Source organism: Scyliorhinus torazame, chromosome 27 (assembly GCF_047496885.1).
Source record: "Scyliorhinus torazame isolate Kashiwa2021f chromosome 27, sScyTor2.1, whole genome shotgun sequence".
NCBI classification, from domain to species: domain Eukaryota; kingdom Metazoa; phylum Chordata; class Chondrichthyes; order Carcharhiniformes; family Scyliorhinidae; genus Scyliorhinus; species Scyliorhinus torazame.
Window position 1 is genome coordinate 24,701,541 of NC_092733.1, and position 20,242 is coordinate 24,721,782.

A 20,242-nucleotide genomic window follows, 5' to 3' on the forward strand; every position below is an offset into this window, starting at 1 on the left:
CTGACCCAAAACAAAGGGTTGTGAGTTCAAATCCACGATTTTCCATGACTTTCTGCTGTTAAGAAGGGAGACAAGCCATGGTACAGCACAGTAGGCCATTCATGACTCGAGCCTGTGATGTAGGCAACCATGTGGTGAAGAAAAAGAGAGAATTCACATTTTGCACTACATTTTTCACAACCTCAGAATGTCCAAAATTGGTTTACGACCAAGTTCTTTTTGTACTTTCTGGCCTGGTCAGTTTTGTGGCTATGGAGGCAATGTAGCAGTCCATATGCGCACAGTAAGATCTCACAATGGTAATGAGATCATGTTTTAAGTGTAAATTCAGGAGTAAATATTGGCCAGGCCCAGAATGACTTGGTGCCTCAGATTTCCCAGAGCTTTTGTCCTGTGTCCCGGGTCAGGCCTTCCAGGGACTTGTTTTGTCTTGGATTTGTTCTTTAACCTTTTTGCTCGCGTGCGTCGGGCTCCGAACTTCCCTTTGTTATCCCCGTGCCTGTGTCGGGTCTGGCATTCTCTTTCCCTGTCTCAGCTGCTGTGTTGGGTGCCGCCCATAGGTCCATCCTTTCTCTGCACATGTCGGAGTTGACATGCTCATACCAACAGCTTTCAAACTGACCTCACATTTCTACAGTGGGATCTAAACATCAGTGAAAGTAGAATTTTGGACATTGCAAGGGCAATGGGTATAAAGATTGCAAAGAAAAGGTGGATTTGCCTGGCGGCACAGTAGCATAGTGGTTAGCATTGTTGCTTCACAGCGCCAGGGTCTCAATTTCGATTCCCAGCTTGGGTCACTGTCTGTGCGGAGTCTACATGTTCTCCTCGTGTCTGCGTGGGTTTCCTCCGGGTGCTCCGGTTTCCTCCCACAGTCCAAAGATGTTCAGGTTAGGTGGCCATGCTAAATTGCCCCTAAGTGTCCAAAAAGGTTAGGTGTGGTCACTGGGTTGTGGGGATAGGGTTTTGTGGGCTTAAGTAGGGTGCTCTCTCCAAGGGACGGTGCAGACCCGATGGGCCGAATGGCCTCCTTCTGCACTGTAAATTCTATGCTTGTACCGCAGAGGATCACAAAATAGCGACACTATCACTACCATTGGCTGATAATAACCTTCTTAAGACAAAAGACAAGTTTCAGACTTATCCTTTCGCCATATACTATTATCGGAATTATCAGCCATCCCCATGCATTAGCCTAGATGATGTGCTAAATATCAGTGGAGTTCGACTTGAGTTCTCAACTGTCTGATTCAGACGCACAAGTGCTATCACTGACCCAGAACGGGCACACCCTATCACACACCCATGACTCATAGGTTTATGGTAACAGCTAGGCTCCTCCTGGCTTGCAAGGGTTTCTGAGTGCAAACTCTTTCTGCTGGATGAGATTGATGGATTGCTGTTGGGTGAGAGGTTACGGAACCAAGGTTGGGGGTTACAGAACCAAGGTTGGGGTAAATGGAGCTAAAATAAACACCACTCATGATCTAACTGAACGGCGTAACAGATTCCAAGGGCTGAAGGGTCTGGCTGTTCCTATGTTTGCTAGTACATTGCAATTTATTCCATTTCATCTTGTCCATTAATAAAACTCAAAACGCAATACCACGTGCCTTGGGGTTCAACACACAGAGCATGATGAAGATGAAGGTGCCCTGGAAACTGTTGACAATGGTAAATAGATAGGCCATCGCCACCGTTTCCTCCTGAAAATGAAACAAACCGAGAATCCAGGTACAGCCCAGGATAAACACCTGTCCAATGGCTTTAAACGTCAGCATCCTGCAATGAGGTGAAAATTACTGTCAGACACACTGGCAACAAAAGCTTATTCATTAGCTAGGCCCGAGCTTGAAGGGTGCTCTTTCAAAGGGTCGGTGCAGACTCGATGGGCCGAATGGCCTCCTCCTGCACTGCAGTGATTCTATGATTCTATTGGAAAGCAGGTTCTGAAAATACGTTCCTACACTGTCCACCGCAATATATATTTCGACTGATTTCCTTCAAGTGTTCAATTATTTAATCAATTATTTAATCTCCTGCCATTTACAAATCCATGCCTATTATTACCTATTTCATTAGGTATAAGTACCACCAGAAATTAGCCCAAAGACAAACTATGACCACCATTAGTCAGTTCGACCCATTCCACTTTTACAAACAGTTCTGGGGTTCGGAATTAAGAAAAATGACCGGTGATTTCATTTCCAGGAATATACAACCCTAATGTCATAATTTCAGAACAATGCTATCTACAAAAATATGAATAAATATATATGGGTTGCATATATTTAACTGGATACGTCAGCTCAATTATGTGGTGGAGTATAGGAATGGAGCAACAGGAATCGGCCACTCATTCCCACAAGGTTGTTCTGCCACTGAATTTGATCACAAATGATCTGTATTTTAACTCCAACTGCACACCTTTGTTCTATAATCATGGAATTATAGAATCCCTGCAGTGCAAAAGGAGGCTATTCGGCACATTGAGTCTGCACCAACCCTCCGAAAGAGCAGCCTAACCTAGGCACACTCCCCCACCCTATCCCCATAACCCCGGAGCTCCACCTAACCTTTGGACGCTAACGGACAATTTAAGATCGCCAGTCCGCCTAACCTGCACATCTTTGAACATGAAGGGGCAATTTATCATGGCCAATACACCAAACCTTTCTTTTAATTTGTTCTGGGGATGTGGGCATCACTGGGCTAGGCCAGCATTTGTTGCCCATCCCTAATTGCCCTTGAACTGAGTGGCTTGCTCGGCCATTTCAGGGGTGGGCTGTTAAGAGTCAACCGCATTGTTGTGTGGGTCTGGAGTCACATGTAGGCCAGACCAGTTAAGGATGGCAGATTTCCTTCTCTGAAGGACATTAGTGAACCAGATGGGTTTTTACGACAATCGACAACGGTTTCCTGGTCACCATTAGACTTTTAATCCCAGATTTGTATTGAATTCAAATTTCACCATCTGCCATGGTGGAATTCGAATCCGGGATCCCAGAGCATTACCCTGGGTCTCTGGAGTACTAGTCTAGTGACGATACCACTATGCCATCACCTCCCCTGCACATCTTTGGACTGTGGGAGGAAACCGGAGCACACGGAGGAAACCCACGCAGACATTGGGAGAAGGTGCAGACTCCGCACAGACAGTGACCCGAGGCCGGAATTGAACCCGGGACCCTGGCGCTGTGCGGCAGCAGTGCCAACCACTGTGCCACTGACCTGCCTTTTAAGGCAGTTGCATAAGAAAAGTCTATCTCATCTTTGATATTTTCAATTGAACCCCCTCCCCCCAGGCTCCTTAGCTTTTTAGGGAGAGAGTTCCAGATTTCCACCACCTCTTGTGTGAGGAGATGCTTCCTGATATCACCCCCGAACGACCTAGCTGTAAGTTTAAGGTTCTGCCCCCTTGTTCTGCTTACCTTGTGTCCTTAATTTTTGACACCTTCACGTCACGATTAGACAGTTGCTCGTTCAATGTGTAGAGAGTCACGGTGAACAGAAATGTGTTGACCTGTTGGATTATTTGACAGTTTAGACTTTGTGATCGAGAATACAGCAACAGATTTTTAAATCCTAACTTAAATCCTGAATACTCACGTCCTGAATTAAATGACCTTTGGACATAGTATATTGGCCAAAAGGTTCTGTGGTAGCATCGAAGTGATGCACAATAGCAAAGTGAGTGAACTGTCCTGAGCTGAATCAACTCAAGGTCATACAGGTCGAGCATCCTTTATCCGAAACCCCTGGGCCTGAGTGCGTTCCGGTATTCAGATATTTTGGGTTTCGGATGCGTATTGTATTCGGTATAGTTAGGATGGCTTTGTGGAGAGCTAGCTAGTAACGGGGAAGTTGGGGAAGGGAGATGGTGCCCTTCACTGCTGGGTTGAATGGTTCTGTAAAGCAAGGGAAAGCGGTCTCTGGCATATCTGCACTTCTAAAGACTCGCTGATCCCATTTGGATCAGATATCGATATTTGCCTGAGACACAGCATTTCCTTAATTGAACTTAGTAGCCATGATAGGGTTTGGGGTCTGAAGCAAAGACCCTCACAACAGCTGGACACAAGGTAAAGCAAGCAATTAGACTCCCAGTGCTAAATGGTCAGGCGCTGTCAGCGAGAGGTTCACATGTCGGCTCAGGTCAGAGACTTCCTACGCAATGGGCCATTTCTGCTCAGCAAGTCTCAGCTCACAGAATGCCGACAATGGAGAACACGGACATTTGGCCCTACGAATCTGCACCGAACATCCGAAAGAGCTCCCTACTGAGAACCACTCCCCCCCCCCCCCCCTGTCCTATCCCTGTAAGCCCACCTAACCCTGCACATCCTTGGGCACTAAGGGGCAATTTAGCATGGTCGATCTAACAAAGCTGCACAGTTTTGGACTGTGGGAGGAAACCGGAGTGAATCCACGCAGACACGGCGAGAACGTGGAAACTCCACAGAGTTACCCAAGGCTGGAATTGAACCTGGGTCCCTGGTGCGGTGAGGCAGCAGTGCTAGCCACTGTCCCATTGGGTGGTGCCAGCCCAGGTCAGGAACTTTTTGTGGAAAAAGGTGGGTCCAGTCACAGACTTGCCAAGCAAAAATCATTGGGTTTTGGATGTGTTTGGCTATTAAAATGCACTGATAAAAGATATTCGGCTGGCACTGTATTGGGAAAGCTTTGATCGACGCAAGTTAAACACCAATGTCACGCCTTTAATGCATTCAAATATCCCAAAGCGGCTTCTAGGTTTTGAAGAGCATCATAAAGGACGAGAAAGGGGTTGAGGTTTACAAAGGGGATTCGGGGCAAGGCAGCTGAAAAACTGACGACCTAAGGTGGAACGATGGAAGTTCAGAATGCACAAGAAGCCAGAATTGGAGGAGTGTCAAGGTCTTCTCGGCTGTAGGTTGCTGAGATGGGGAGGACCGAGCCCATGGAACTATCTGGAAACAAGGATGAGAATGTCAAAGATTGAGCTTTGGAGGACCATGCTGCAATATAGGTCAGCGGCCACAGTGATATGGGTGAACAGGACTAAGTGCACATTATGATGAGCTCAAGTTAATGGACGGATAAAATATTGACTCCTGCAATATCTGCAGTGAGAAGAGATCCTATATTTTGTGGTGAAGTTCCTGGAGTGGAACTTGAACCTACAACCCTCTAACTTCCAGATAAAAGCTGTTAACTGAGTCGCAGCTGACATTGTGGCTTTGAAGACTAGCTTCCTAACCAAGCCTCTCTGACCCGCCATCTGAGTGTAACTTCCTAATTTCTAACTCTGACCTGGAACCATTTGCTTGACCAGCCTTGCCTTCCTCATCACGAAATGCTCTACTTTTTCCTTCTGAACCCATTAATCTTAGTTCCATTTGAATTCTTGTTACCACCGGCCAACATCTTGGGTTAGCTCTTGTTGGCCAAAATAGAAATCTGAAACTTTGGACTTTTCAAAATGGACATTTAAATATCCGATAAAACAAGAAGGACCTTTGAATTAAGAAAAAAGATTGTCAGTGCTAATTTAAAGAAAGCCTCTTTCGTGACACTCCAAAGTGCATTGCAGCTGATTAATTGTTTTTCAGTATAGTCATTTTTGTGTTGTAGGAAACAGGGGCTGGTTCAGCTCACTTGGTTAGACAGCTGGGTCATGTTGCAGAGCGAGGCCAGCAGCTTGGTTCAATTCCTGTGCTGGCTGAACTTATCCATGAAGGCCCCGCCTGTCTCAACCTTGTCCCTTGTCAGGCAGCACGGTGGCGCAGTGGGTTAGCACTGCTGCCTCATGGCACAAATGTGCAGGGTGGATGGATAGGCCGCACTAAATTGCTCTTTAATTGGAAAAAATGAATTGGGTACTCTAAATTTGAAAAGAAACCTTGGCCGAGATTCTCCAAAAACGCAGCTAAATGTTGGCGCCGGCGTAAACACCGGAGCCAAGGCGATTCTGTAGCCCACAGGGGACTAGCACGGTGCCGGAGTGCACCGCGCTGCTCCAGCTGCCGTACGCGGCCCTGCACTGCCGGCCGCGAGTTTGTGCATGCGCGCGGCGGCCGCTTCAGCCCCGGCGCCGTGCAACATGGCAGAGCCACACATATCGGGCCGGCGCGGAAGAAGGTAGGCCCCCCTCCAGATCGCGCGCGCCCGCCAATCGGTGGCCCCCAATGGCGGGCCTGGCCATCGTGGAGGCCCCCCCCCCCCCCCCCCCGGAGACTGGTACCCCCGCCCCCCATGAGTCAGCTCTTCTCCGCTTAAAGGGGAAAGCAGCCTGAGGTCATCTGGGACTATAGTGACTTTACCTTATTGTAGGAAACAGTGCAATGAAATGAAAAAAATGAAAGGAAATGGCGTATTGTCACAAGTAGGCTTCAAATGAAGTTACTGTGAAAAGCCCCTAGTCGCCACACTCCGCGCCTGTTCGGGGAGGCTGGTACGGGAATTGAACCGTGCTGCTGGCCTGCCTTGGTCTGCTTTAAAAGCCAGCAACTTAGCCCTGTGCTAAACCAGCCCCTAGCCAGTTTTACCTCCCAAAAACAGTGATAACGACAGGATAGTCTGCTTTACTGATGTTTGTTGGAAGATAAATATTGCTGTTCTCAAAGTAGCACCAGAGGATCTCTAACATCCACGTGACTGAGGAAACAGGACCTCAATTGAACATTTCATCCAAAATACAGAGGGTGGGATTTCCCACCTTCACACCCCTCCCCCACCCACCCAGCCACTCCCCTGTGGCATGTTTCCCGGCAGCGGAGGCAGCTCATCATTGGCCACCAGCGTGGTCTTTGGTTCCACACAATACCTATGGCATTTTGCGTGGCTCTTCCGTCCCGCAGTGGGAGGGGCGGTCACCTACATCGGAGCCAGAAGATGCCACCCGCAGGAAGAGCGGGAATATCCCAACCTGGAGCCTCAGACAGTGCAGCCCTCCCTCAGGCATGCACTGAGGCGTTGACCCCTTCAAGACCCACAGGCAAGCCGGCTATCACTGGGCCATAGCTGGCGCACACTTTTACTGCTCTACCAATAGATAAATCAACTGCAAGAATTATAATTGTGTTATCAGGAGGGGCAGCTTGTTTGCTACGTTAATTGCAAAATATAATCAGGCTTGCAGGAACCAAGTATGATGTGAAAGAAAACGTTACCAGAATGATCAGATAGACTGGTCCCAGGAAACTCCAGACGAACCCATTCTCTACCCGTAGCCAACAGCTGGAGAAATGAGAGTGAACATGTTGAGGCAAATTGGTTTGAGTTCAAACATCAATGTTCATTAAAACTGTGAGCATGACGGGGATGGGGGTCACTGACCTTTCACCTCCCGGACCTCACACCCAAATCGTCTCGCTGAGAGGTCCTGAGGTAATTGGGGCAGTGCCGGCTGACTGCCTCACGGGCGTGGGTCCGTGGTTCAACACTGCCATCCACTTTGCCAGTTAGGATGCCAGAAACGCGAAGCATCACGCTGGTGCGTTCCCTTCTACAGATGGGCTCGGTGCCCCCATTGCTTTGGGGCCAACCATTTGATTGGGGCAGCACTGATCTGGAGGCTCATTGGCTATTGTTGCCAGTGTGTGACTGGACTTTCAGGACAGGAGGGGACAATGCCGAAGGACTGTAACAATCAAAGCTAAAAATCATTGGCTAAACCATCACGGTAGAATAGTGGTAATGGACGCCATGTTAGCACAGTGGTTAGCTCTGTGGCTTCACAGCGCCAGGGTCTCAGGTTCGATTCCTGGCTTGGGTCACTATCTGTGCGGAGTCTGCACGTTCTCCCCGTGTCTGCGTGGGTTTCCTCCGGGTGCTCCGGTTTCCTCCCACAAGTCCCGAAAGACGTGCTGTTAGGTGAATTGGACATTCTGAATTCCCCCTCTGTGTACCCGAACAGGCGCCGGAATGTGGCGACCAGGGTTATTTCACAGTAACGTCATTGCAGTGTTAATGTAAGCCTACTTGTGACAATAACATTATTATGTCGTAGTCTATTTACTTTGTCTGTGATCCGTATCCATTTGGGTAGACTGTTGCAGAAATTGCCACTATTAGTGCGGGCAATCCGTACCCCAGTAGATAGATGTACTTCTCAATGTTGCTGGAGTGGGATACCCTCATGTTCTTCAGGTTCCTGACCATGAGGTGAAGTTGGATTGACTCCAAGCTCATCCAAGCAAATGCCGTCAGGAACAAGTAATGTAAACATCCCGCTATGATTCCGCACACGGTCTGGGAACAAATAAAATTCATAAGAGTCTCAAAATAGGATTATAGTAATAGACCATTCAACGCCGCCAAAGGCTTGGTCTGCCATTCCAATATATCTCAACTGTGCCACAACTCCAATTAGCCGCCTTCGCTCCTTATTCTTTCTTACGTTCAAAAAAAACCTGTTGACCTCAGTCTTGAAAGCTACAATTATCCACCAACATGCACTGTCTTTGTGAGCAGGGGATTCCAGGGCTGGGATTTCCCCATTGTTCGTCCCCTCCGCCAACGTGGGAACCCGCGGTGGGGGGGGGGGTCGAGCCGGCGGGGAATAGCCAGAAATTCCCACCGCTAATTCCTGTGATGTCATTTGCAACCAAGTAGTTCCTAATTTGCCTCCTCAATGGCCTGGCTCCAATTCTAACCCTCTGCCCCCCAACTGTCCATCAGAGGAACGAGTTCCTCCATATCGATGCTATTTAAAATCCTCTTAATATTCTGAACACTTCTTTCTATGTTTCTCTATGTATAAAAAAAACTTTGATGTGCACTTTAGGTGCTGTAACTTACAGGCCCATGGACCAGGAGCTGGAAGGTGGGATTTGACTGGATAACCCTTATTCGATCATTGTGGACAATGGGCTGAATGGGCTCCTTTAGTGCCATAAATCTCTCTCTGTTTCTCCACCATGGCGGAGGCAGAAGAAACTCCCTCCACTGCGCATGCGCGGGAATGCCGTCAGCGGCCGCTGACGCTCCCGCGCATGCGCCGCCCAGAGATGTCATTTCCGCGCCAGCTGGCGGGGCACCAAAGGCCTTTTCCGCCAGCTGGCGACGCGGACATTCGTCCGGCGCCGACCAAGCCCCTCAAGGTTGGGGCTTGGCCCCCAAAGATGCGGAGCATTCCGCACCTTTGGGGCGGCGCGATGCCCGTCTGATTTGCGCCGTTTTGGGCGCCAGTCGGCGGACATCGCGCCGTTTCCGGAGAATTTCGCCCCAGAACTCAGGATTGGAGGGCAGCACGGTGGCGCAGTGGGTTAGCCCTGCTGCCTCACGGCACTGAGGTCCCAGGTTCGATCCCGGCCCTGGGTCACTGTCCGTGTGGAGTTTGCACATTCTCCCTGTGTCTGCGTGGGTCTCGCCCCCCACAACCCAAAAATGTGCAGGGTAGGTGGATTGGCCACGCTAAATTGCCCCTTCATTGGAAAAAATGAATTGGGATCTCTAAATTCATTTTAAAAAAAGAACTCAGGACTGGGCGTTGCTGGGGTGGCAAGCAGTCCCACCGAGGTCGAAGGTGGCCACCATTCCCGGGCTACTCCCATGCTTTTTAGGACGGGGATTAGGAATCGGGAGCCTAGGAAAGAGGGCTGGGAGGAGGGAAGGAAGGGAGGCCACCATTTGCCCCTCAAACCACATCACAGAAACAGATGATCTGACCATTTGCTGTTTGTGCTGTGTGCAAATAAGCTGCCCTGCTGATGCGCAATCAATATACTCGAGACGAAGGTAATCAGTAACTGAGGCTTTAATGCACTAGAACTTTACCCCAGCAGCTTCGGTACAGAAAGTGAAGGCTGCTGGGACGGCACCATCTCTTATACCCCACCTTCAGGGCGGAGCTACGTCATACAGCCAATGGTAGACTCCAGGGTCTTAACCAATGGCGTCGGCCTCTCAGGTACCGCAATACCTGGTACTACAACACCTGCTTCCTGAATTACAGTGCCGACACTCATGACAGCATTTGATTGGCTGTGAATACAATTCTTTTTATTTTACTGTGGAGAATTTGGTTGATTTTGTTTCATTCTTTAAGCCATTTCTTCAAACACTTGCAATTTTTAAAATTCATTCATCGGGTGTAGACGTAGCTGGCCTTGAGTGTTTGTCTGTGTGGACCTTGCATATTCTCCCCGTGTTTCTTCTGGGTCCTCCAGTTTTCTCTTTAATCCCTCGTGCAGAAGGAGGCCATTCGGCCCATCAAGTCCGCACCAACCCTCCAAAAGAGCACCCTACCTAGGCCCACAATCCCACCGAACCTGCGCATCTTTCAACTGTGGGAGGAAACCGGAGCACCCGGAGGAAACCCTCGCAGACACGGGGAGAACGTGCAAACTCCATACAGTCACCCAAGGCCGGAATTGAACCCGGGTCTCTGGCGCTGTGATGCAGCAGTGCTAATCACTGTGCCACCATGCCACCACACAGTCCAGTCAGGGGGCTTCCTCTCACAGGCTAAAGATGTGCGGGTTAGGTGGATTGGCCATGATAAAATTGCCCCTTAGTGTCCAGGGATGTGCAGGTTAGGTTCGGGGATAAGGCGGATGGGCGGGGGAGTGGACCTCAGTAGAGTGCTTGGTGCAGACTTGATGGGCCGAATGGCCTCCTTCTGTGGGGATTCTATCAGTCTATTGCCCATCCCTAATTGTCCTGCTTTCAGAGGACATTTAAGAGTCAACTACGTCGTTGTGGGCCTGGAGTCACATGCAGGCCAGGCCGGGTGAGGACAGCAGATTTCCATCCCTAAAGGGGCACCAGTGAACCAGATGGGTTTTTTCCGACACTCAACAATAATTCCACAGTCATCGGTAGATTTTTAATTCCAGTTTTTTAAAAACTGAATTTGAGCGTTCTCCCCGTGTGTGCGTGGGTTTCCTCCGGGTGCTCCGGTTTCCTCCCGCGGTCCAGGGACGTGCAGGTTAGGTGGACTGGCCATGATAAATTGCTCTTAGTGTCCAAAAAGGTTCGGAGGGGTTATTGGATTACGGGGATAGGGTGGACGTGAGGGCTTAAGTGGGTCGGTGCAGGCTCGATGGGCCGAATGGCCTCCTTCTGCACTGTATGTTCTATGTACTATGTATGAATTACACCGTCTGCCGAGGTGGGATTCAAATGCCAGTTCCCAGAGGATGACCCTGGGTCAACACCACTACACCACCACCTTGGTTCACCAGGCTTTCCCTGTTCTAAGATCTCCGACGTAGCTTGTCAAATTTTAATGATTAGCACTCCCGTGAACAACCTCGGGATGTTTTATCCCAGTCAAGGCACTACCTGAAATAAAATTGCTGTTAGATGCTCTCTGGTGTGCAGTGGCCTGCAGCCCACTACCCCTGGTTGATTTTCCTCATTCCCCTGCTGCATGATCTCTTACCCGGTTTCCGGTTCTGTTGATGCCCGTTATGAAGACCAACTCTGCCAGGAAGAGGCTTGCGCAGAGCTGCGTGTGGGTGGCCGTTACCGCATTTCTAGCCTGCGAGCAGAAGACGAAGGTGCCGACAGCGACCGCGAGGCATGCCAGTGAAATGGGGATCCCGATGAACATAATCACGGAGAGCGCGTCGTGGGAATAGTCCTGCAACTGAACGGATAAGAAATGACCCATTAGATGTTCAAAGAGGTTGGAAATTCATTGGGCTGGTACCCCTGGTGAGTGTGTTGTCAGTTGTGGAATGGGGGGGTGGGGTTACGTTCCAGTGTGTTGCAATGATTGAGTCAGTGCACCAGAGAACGTCTAGTTCGTGACTAGTTAAAGATTTATTAAATTACAATAAGGTGGAAGGAAAACAGTACTAAGACTACTAAACTATGAACTGTTGATAACTATAATATGAGAGCTGATACAAAACATGATGATGCACAAAGACTCCGAACCCCAGAGTCCCCGAGGCTGCAGTATCGCGTGGTACATCCCTACTGCCACCTGCTGGTTGGAGGTCTGACGTGTTAACATATAGAATTGCTTATGCGTATCATTACAGGGGGGAGGGGGAGGTAGGTGCATGGGGGTGGGGGGGGGGGGGGCGGTTACGTTAAATATGCTGGATGTCCAGCCCACTTCCTTCATGCCATCCCTCACCCTGTTCCCAACAGTACGTGGGGTGCGGGGGCGAGGGATGGCTGAGGCACCCACTAGACCTCCCTTCCTTCGGCCTATTGAGGCCTTGAATGCCCAATTATGTGTCAATACAGGGCTATAGTCCACCTCCACTGCCATAAAATGTTGAGCAGTGGCAGGTGGGCCAGATTGCAGAGGCCATTTTGAAAAAGGCTTCTTAGAAAATCTGGGAAAGGGGTCCTTCCGCCCCCAGTCCCATCAATCGCGGGTACCCTCAGCACATCGGGAGAACCCTTCCAAGGTGCAACCCTCCCCCTTTTGCTCCACCCCCACCTGCAATTTGTAACCTTATACCACCAAAGCCGAAGTATCATTGAGTTCTGACCCGTAACTGGGTCCCAAATTGAGTCCTTTCCTATTAATAACCACTTTTGTTCTGTAGCAATCTTCAATAGACCCATGGGGACGACACGATTGATCTCCCTGTGGGAGCAGTGGAATACGAGCTTCCCCGCTAATGGGCGGAGGCCCATCAGCTGAGGCTCATTGAATCAACCCTTAAAAACCGGCCCGGATTGGGACCGGCACGATGGGATAGTCCCACCTGGGACCTATGCCCTGTATGTCACGTTGCAGCATTTCTTCTGGCTGAAAATAAATTGCCGTTGTGATTCACCTTCTCGGGCCTCGTGAGCTTTTATAAGTTCATATCAACAAGTTTCCAATGTAGCCCTCTAGTTCCTCAGCAATATTGATATCAATAAGGCCCAATCGCCCTCCCATTTGCACCAACGTCTGGGTGCAAATCAAAGGACAAAGAGGTGGAGACACGTGTTGTAGTGTTTCTGCCTCCTTTAGCATCTCAGGCCGGATGCTAAATATTTTCTCCTGAAAAGTGCAGAGTCATCTCAGAAACTAAATTAGCCAGTCATGACGTGACACACCCTTTTGCAAATCCACACTAACTCTCCTCGATCACCTCACACAGCAACCCTGCCCCATTATTTTGTTTAAATATGTCTATTGGAGTTTTGGCATTTCATATCATTCGTTACACAAGACAAAATCAAAACATGTATCGGCAAGAATTTACAGCAACTGCAGTTTTAGCTATTTTGCACAGGATGCATCCGCTCGATACGTGGAGCTTGTCATACACGGTGTGCCAGCTACGGTCATAAGGTAAGCGGGCAAGATAAAGACTAAGGTAATTTATGAAGAAAGTGGTGCTGAGCGCCTGCTGGGCCAGACAGTGGCCCACCCGTGGTATTCCCTCTCGGTCGTGTGTGGGCGGTATCTGTCTGTGCTTCCCTGAGAGCGAGCTTTTACATAATTATCCCTATTTGGGTGCCCTCGGTGGTAGGCCGTTACTGTTGCTTCCCGACACTGGAGGAGGGGAGGGGGCGTGTCCTCTGGATGCGCTCTTTCTTTTGTGGCTCTGAGTTCCTGGCCGCTCTCTCCTCTTCCTTTCCCCCTTTCTCCTCCTTATTTCGCATCCTGTCCTGGGCGCCCCCTTTTTCCTCCCTCCCTACTTTGCTGGACACTTGGTTACAAACAGGACAAGGAACAAGTTGGTGAAAAGCCTCCACGTTTTGTGGAAGCCTTCCTCCGATCCTCTAATGGCTTGAGAAATTTTGCAAGGTGGGACAGCCAGTCTCCAGCCTTGGGTGGTGCTGCCGATCGCCAGCCGAGCAGGAGTCTTTGGCGGGTGATCAGGGAGGCAAAGGCCAGGGCGTCAGCTCCTTACGCTAATGTGTTATATATGTTGGATTAACACGGACTGCAACTCGATGCAGTATCACTTGAAAACAGGCTTCCAACGCTGTAGATGGTTCAACACTGCTTTATTGAGCTTGCCGAGTAATGTACATAGTTCGCTGTGGGTCGACACTCTATTAATCTAAACTTGCTAACTTTGGTCTGGCTTGCCCAGACTTGCTCTGTGCCATATGTAGTAGGTGCTGACTGTACGTTGCACCCTGACTGTTGCTACAGCTATCACCAACACGAGCCTTCCTGCCTCGTGTGTTTTGTACTGGTAATGTACCCTGTAGTGTCCTGCCTGGTGATTGGTTGTTCTGTATTCTGTGTGGTGATTGGTTCCTGTGTGTGTCCATCACTACCTGTCTGTATCTCATTATGAGTGCATATTATGACATTCCCCATGGAAAGCTCTGGCTGTTATGATACCCTGAAGCCTGCCACCAGCGGGCAAGGCTCCACCCTCACCCCGACAAACCTGGACTTGGCCTTGAAGAACGACATCCAGCACCAGAGAGCCTGGGCAAGCCCAGAACATGTGGGTCTGGTTGGGCGGGCATCTCTGGCACCGTTCACATTTGTCCTCCATATCTGGGAAGAACCTGCCCATTCTTGTCCTGGTTAGGTGTGCCCTGTGAATCACCTTTAGTTGCGTTAGCCCTGCTCACGTGAAGGTGAAGTTTGCCCTGTGCAGTTCTTCGATCCAGAGTCCTTCCCCTAACTCCCCGCCTAGCTCTTCCTCCCATTTCTCCCTTGTCTCATCCAGGGATGAGCATGTCCCTTCCAATCATTGTCCGTACATGTCCGCACAGATCCCGTCTGCTAATTCGCCCGCAGGCAGTTGTCTGTCCAGTGGTGGATGTTCTGGTATCTGGGGAATATCATCGTCTCCTTACAGAGGAAGTTTTTCACTTGGTTATGTCTTAGTTTGTTCCCTTTCTGGAGCTGGAACTTGTCCGTTAGTTCTCCGAGGGTCACTACTTTGTCTTCTATGTACATGTCTCTAACCATCCTCTCTCCACCTATTGAAGGAAGCGTCCATTCTCGCAGGGGCGAACCTGTGATTTTTGCAGATGAAGGCCATGGTGGACATCTCCGTTTGATCGAAGTGATGTCGCATTTGGTTCCATGCTCGAAGTGTGGCTACTATCACTGGGCTTTTGGAGTAATTGGCCAAGGTGGGGGAGGAAAGATGGGAGTGTTGTCGTGGCCAATGCCTGGAGAGATGGCCCTGCGCAGGAACACTCCTCCATTCTGACCCAACGTAACCGCCCAGCAGAACTGGAGGTTTGGGAGGGCGGGCGTCCCACATTTTTCCTTGTAGGACCTTCTTCCTAATCGTCGGGCTCTCCCGCCACCCCCCCCGCCACCCCCAACACACACGCGCACACACACAAAAGGCATTATTAATTTATCAACTACGGTGAAAAAGGACTTGGGGATAAAGGCCGGGAGCTGCACTCTCCCTGCCAGGGAGAGTGGAAGCGAGTCCCACCCCTGCAGGTCCCTTTTAACCTCCTCCACCAGACTCGTCAGGTTCCATGTGGATCCGTGTTCAGCTGTGGGCTATTTGGATCCCCAAGCATTGGAACTTAGTCTGGGCCAGTTTGAACAGCAGTCTCCCTGCTCTGCTGCCCCCACCCCCTTGTGGGTTCACAGGGAAGATTTCGCTTTTACTCAGGTTAAGTTTGTAACCTGAGAAGACACCAAACTCCTTCAGGAGCTTCATTATTCCTTCCATGCTGGCCAGGGAGTTTGAGATGGAGAGGAGCAGGTCATCTGCATAGACTGAGACTCTATGCTCTCTATCCTCCCCTCTGATGCCTCTCTACTCCTTCGCCGCTCTGAGGGCAATTGCCAGTGGCTCAATCGCCAGGGCAAACAGCAGCGGGGAAAGCAGGCATCCTGACCCGTGCCTCTGTGCAACCGGACGTATCCAGAGCTGGTAGTGCTTACCCGTACGCTCACCATGGGAGTGCTGTCCAGTAGTTTCACCCACAGGGTGAACCCTGGTCCAAGCCCAAACCATTGCAGTATCTCTAAGAGGGCCTCCATCGACCCTGTCGAAGGCCTTGCCTGCATCCAGGGAGATGATCACCTCCGGTCTTCGCTCCTTGGATGGGGTCATGATCGCGTTCAGCAGGCGCCTGATGTTCTTTGTTAATTGTTTACCTTTGACAAAGCCCGTCTGATCGTCCACGACTACCTCTGGCTCGCCGCTCTCCAGGCGCCTCGCTAGGGTTTTCACCAGGATCCTGGCATCGGTATTAAGGAGTGAGATGGGTCAGTATGTCCCACATTCCGTCAGGTCTTTGTCCCTTTTAGGGATCAATGATATCAATTGATATCACCAGCTTTCTCAGCTGGTGAGCCAGCAGGCGGCTGGCCTTGTCTCCTTGTTCATAAAAGGTTCCCCCCCCCCCCGAGGCTGGCGGAGCTGGTGCACTGCTTTCCCAGTGGAGAGCAGGTCAAAGTCCATTTGTAGCTTTTTCCTCTCCGCCAGTAGTTCTATAGTCAGGGCCGTGGAGTCTTGCTGATCCACCTCCGGGATGGAATTGATTAGATGTTGCCTAGCCGCCCACTCCTTCCTATCTTTGAGCGCCTTGTACACAATAATCTCCCCCCTTATCACCGCCTTCAGTGCCTCCCAGAACGTGGAGGATGAGACCTCCTTGTTCTGGTTGTAGGCTATGTACCCGTTGATTTTTTGTGATATCTCCTCTCTGAACACCTTGTCAGCGAGGAGGGGCAAGTCCAGCCTCCATGGGGTGTGCTGGACATGGCCCATCCCCAACCTCACATCCCTGTAAGCACTGATTCTTCCTCTATGAAGAAGTTGATCCTAATGTAGACCCTGTGGACCAGGGAGAAGAAGGGGAAGTCCTTCTCCCTGGGTATGTGAACCTCCGTGAGTTCACTACCCCCATCTGCTCCATAATGTTGTTTAGTTCTCTCGCCATGTTTGACTGCCTCCCTGTTTTTGGGACTGGATCTGTCTGTCCGTGGGTCCTGTACACAGTTAAAGATCCCCCACAAAATGAGTCGGTGGGAGTCTTTGTCGGGGATTTCTGCCATGGTTTCCTTTACAAAATTAATGTCGTCCCAGTTGGGGATGTACACATTTGCAACCACTACTGGTGCCCCTTCCAGGACACGGCTGACCATAACATATCGGCCCCCTGGGTCATAACCATTTTTGTCGCAGTGAATGCCATCCTCTTATTGAATGGTATGGCCATCCCCCTAACCTTCATCCTGTAGCACGATTGGTATGTCTGTCCTACTCACCTCTTCCTTACCTGCAGTCGATCCTTCGCTCTCAGGTGTGCTCTTGGAGGAAGATTACATCAGCCCTCAGGCTTATTAGTTGGGCAAAGACTCTGGGTCTATTCACTGGGCCATTGAGTCCCTTGATGTTCCAGGTGACCTGATGAGGGGGGGTTTCTGACCCCCCCCCCCCCTGCGGAGTCAGCCACATTCATCAGTTGGATGTTGCCTTGCACTCTGCAGTTTCCCATTGTTTGGGGGCCATCCAAGATGGCCGTTTTCGATGCCCTTGTTCTTGCTATCGCCATTGTGACCTGTCGTACCCAGCGTTCTGCCTTTCTTCCCTCCCCCCCAACTATTCCCTGAACCTCCCCCCGTGCCTGTCTACCCCACGTCCCCTCCTCCCCGGGCCTCTGTGGTCCTCCCCCTCTGTCTAGAGTTTTACTCCCCCCTCCTGCCAGGCACTCCATCCCCGTGGGGAGCTGTGCCACGGCCCCCTGCCCCTCCATACTTCCCTGTGCCAATCTACGCGCCATTGTGGAGCGATCTCTGCCTCCCCTGTCCGTTATGGACCCCCCCCTCCCCCCGCCGACCTCCTCTCCCATTTTTGCACGTTTCCGTCCTCTTCCCCTCCTTCCGGAGACTTACGTTAGTTTGAGAGCAAGGCAATTTTACCTGAGTCTGTTCTCAGTGCTCCTGCCGCTCACCCAGCCCATGTTTGTGCACGAACCCATCCGCCTCTCCCGGTGCGGTAAAATAATGTTCCTTTCCCTGGAAGGTCACCCACAACTTGGTTGGGCACAGCATCACGAACCGTACCTTATTTGTGTACAGGGCTGTCTTGCCTGTGATAAATTGGGCCCAGCGTTTGGCAAAGCCTGCCCCAAAGTCCTGATACATGTGGATGGTGTGCCCTTCCCACTTGCAAGACCCAGTTCAGAATCCGTTCTTTCTCCTGGTGCCGGTGGAGCTTGGCGATGTTGGCGCTTGGTTGTTCCCCTGTTTTTGGCTTCGGCCGGACCGATCTGTGGGCCTTGTTTATTTTTGGGGGCTTGGGGAAGTCCCCCCACCTACCCCCACCTCCGCCTCCCCCCAACACCAGCTTGCCCAAATCTGAGCCACATACTCTGTGGGGTTTCCACTCTCAATCCCTTCCCACAATGCGGAGGTTCTGGCGGCGTGACCAGTTCTCTTGACCCTCCACCTTCTCCCCGAACGTTCCCTGGGATGCTACCAACCTCACCACCTGCACTTCCAATGAGGCGATTCGGTCTCCCTGGTCGGTAGCCGCCATTTTGAGCACCTTCGTTTCCTGCGCCTCCAGTCGCTGCCCGTCTTCCCTGGCGAACTTTTGAAGGGGGTGGGGCCAGGCATTCTGCGACCACCGCCTTCACCGTCGCCATCATCTCCTTTTCTGATCACATCCCTGTGTTAGGAGCTCCAGCCATAGACTTGTTGGCGGGTAGTCCCGCGTGGGTGCGACGACGTCCTGCTATGTCTGGCTCCACCTCGCTCTGTGTGTCCACCACCTCAACTTTTCTCTCCTGGCTCCTGCTTGGGGTTAGTTGTCCTTTCGGCTCCTCGGTTGGTTTGGGGGGGCATCTTCTTTGTGTCCGTGATGTTTGTGGTGGGGCAGGTTTGCTGGCTTATTTTCAGGCTAAATGTGCCACAATCCAAACTTCCAGGAGGAAAGCCACCTTTCCTGCGACTGCTCAGCACATCTCCACCACCGGAAGTGGCCGAGCCCCACTAGAGATCCCAGAATCAGTGTGCTAGCGTGCACATCTACCGGGAGCTCTCTGACTTGGACGTTTGTCGTGATGTGGAGATGCCGGCGTTGGACTGAGGTGGGAACAGTAAGAAGTCTTACAACGCCAGGTTAAAATCCAACAGGTTTATTTGGAATCACTAGCTTTCGGAGCTTAGCTCCTTCATCAGGTGAGTCATTCCATTTCCCCCCTCCCCATATCCCTCAAACTGGAAGATCAGCGAGTAAAGAGCAGAAAAAGGGGACAAAACCCTTACCTCCTCAGTAAAAGCCATCAAAATCGCAAAGCTAGACAAGTGATCGCATTGACATGTTGTGTGGGTTTCATTCGAATCCAGCAGCTCACAACCTCTTGAAGACCAGTGACTTCCTTTCCTTGTGTGGCTCCAGTAGGCACACAGCTGTTTCCCAACAACTGTAGGGTCCTGTAGAGAAGCAGGTCAGCCTGTTAGCTGTCAGTCTGGCTCTGTGGTTTAAGGAGCATATCAACTGTTCAAAGGCTATTCAAACCCACAGTGTACTGCTCAAACCACTGCTCTCACTGTTAGAGAACAACACCCCCCCCCCCCAACAAAGGACAAATATTAAGGTGGCTCAATGAATAACACACGCTTGTCTGAGCTAGAGGTTTGCTTCCAAATTCCACTCCAGAAACCTAAGCATGTAATTAGGCGTGCTAAACTGTGGGGGTGCTGAACTCTCCGAAGTTCCCTCTTTTGCGTTAAGCATTCAATTGCGACAGCCTAGTCACTGTAATGTAGGAAATGTGGCAGCCAATTTAACATAGAACCATAGAATTGCTACAGTGCAGAAGGAGGCCATTCGGCCCGCTGAGCCTGCACCGACCCTCTTGTGGTAGTCGCCACTGATGTATATATTGTATATAGAGGATGTCAGTGTAGGTGTTTTGTGGTAAGGCTCTGTACTACAGGTAGGGGGGTAGTTCCCTGCCTGCTGGCTCCGCCCAGTAGGCGGAGTATAAATATGTGTGCTCCCCTTACAGCAGCCATTTCGCCAGCTGCTGTAGGAGGCCACACATCTCAGTGTAATAAACCCTCAATTACATCCTACTCTCGTCTTTGTGTAATTGATCGTGCATCACCTCTGAAAGAGCACCCTACCGGTTGGCACCGTCAGCGAGCCAGAGGGGCAATGGCGGGGGACATGACGACGATAAGGGTGGGTGGGAAATTGTTGGTGATGATTAATGATGGATGGAGGTGTTCGAGGGGGGGTGAATGTTGATGATGATGGATGGGGGTGGTGGGTGGGGGGGAGGTTGCCAGCGAGGATGGATGGACCGGGGTGTTGGTCGGAATGTCTGTTGGGGGGTGGGGGGCGAGGAGGTGGGCGGGGGGGGGGTTGTCTGCCTCTTAACTTCTTAAAGAGCGCCA

General features: G+C 50.8%; 1 protein-coding gene across 1 annotated transcript in view; it reads right to left on the reverse strand.

The window, feature by feature from the left end:
- The window catches only part of LOC140403313 (adhesion G protein-coupled receptor E3-like), a 69,164-nt gene that overhangs the window by 3,758 nt on the left and 45,164 nt on the right, over positions 1 to 20,242 (reverse strand). Inside the window, exons 10-15 of the mRNA XM_072491157.1 lie at positions 19,106 to 19,273; positions 11,369 to 11,575; positions 8,000 to 8,232; positions 7,152 to 7,218; positions 3,432 to 3,523; positions 1,614 to 1,782 (exon numbers count right to left, since the gene is read on the reverse strand). Of these exons, the coding sequence (XP_072347258.1) occupies positions 1,614 to 1,782; positions 3,432 to 3,523; positions 7,152 to 7,218; positions 8,000 to 8,232; positions 11,369 to 11,575; positions 19,106 to 19,273 (936 nt within the window). The remainder of the gene's footprint in view (positions 1 to 1,613; positions 1,783 to 3,431; positions 3,524 to 7,151; positions 7,219 to 7,999; positions 8,233 to 11,368; positions 11,576 to 19,105; positions 19,274 to 20,242) is intronic.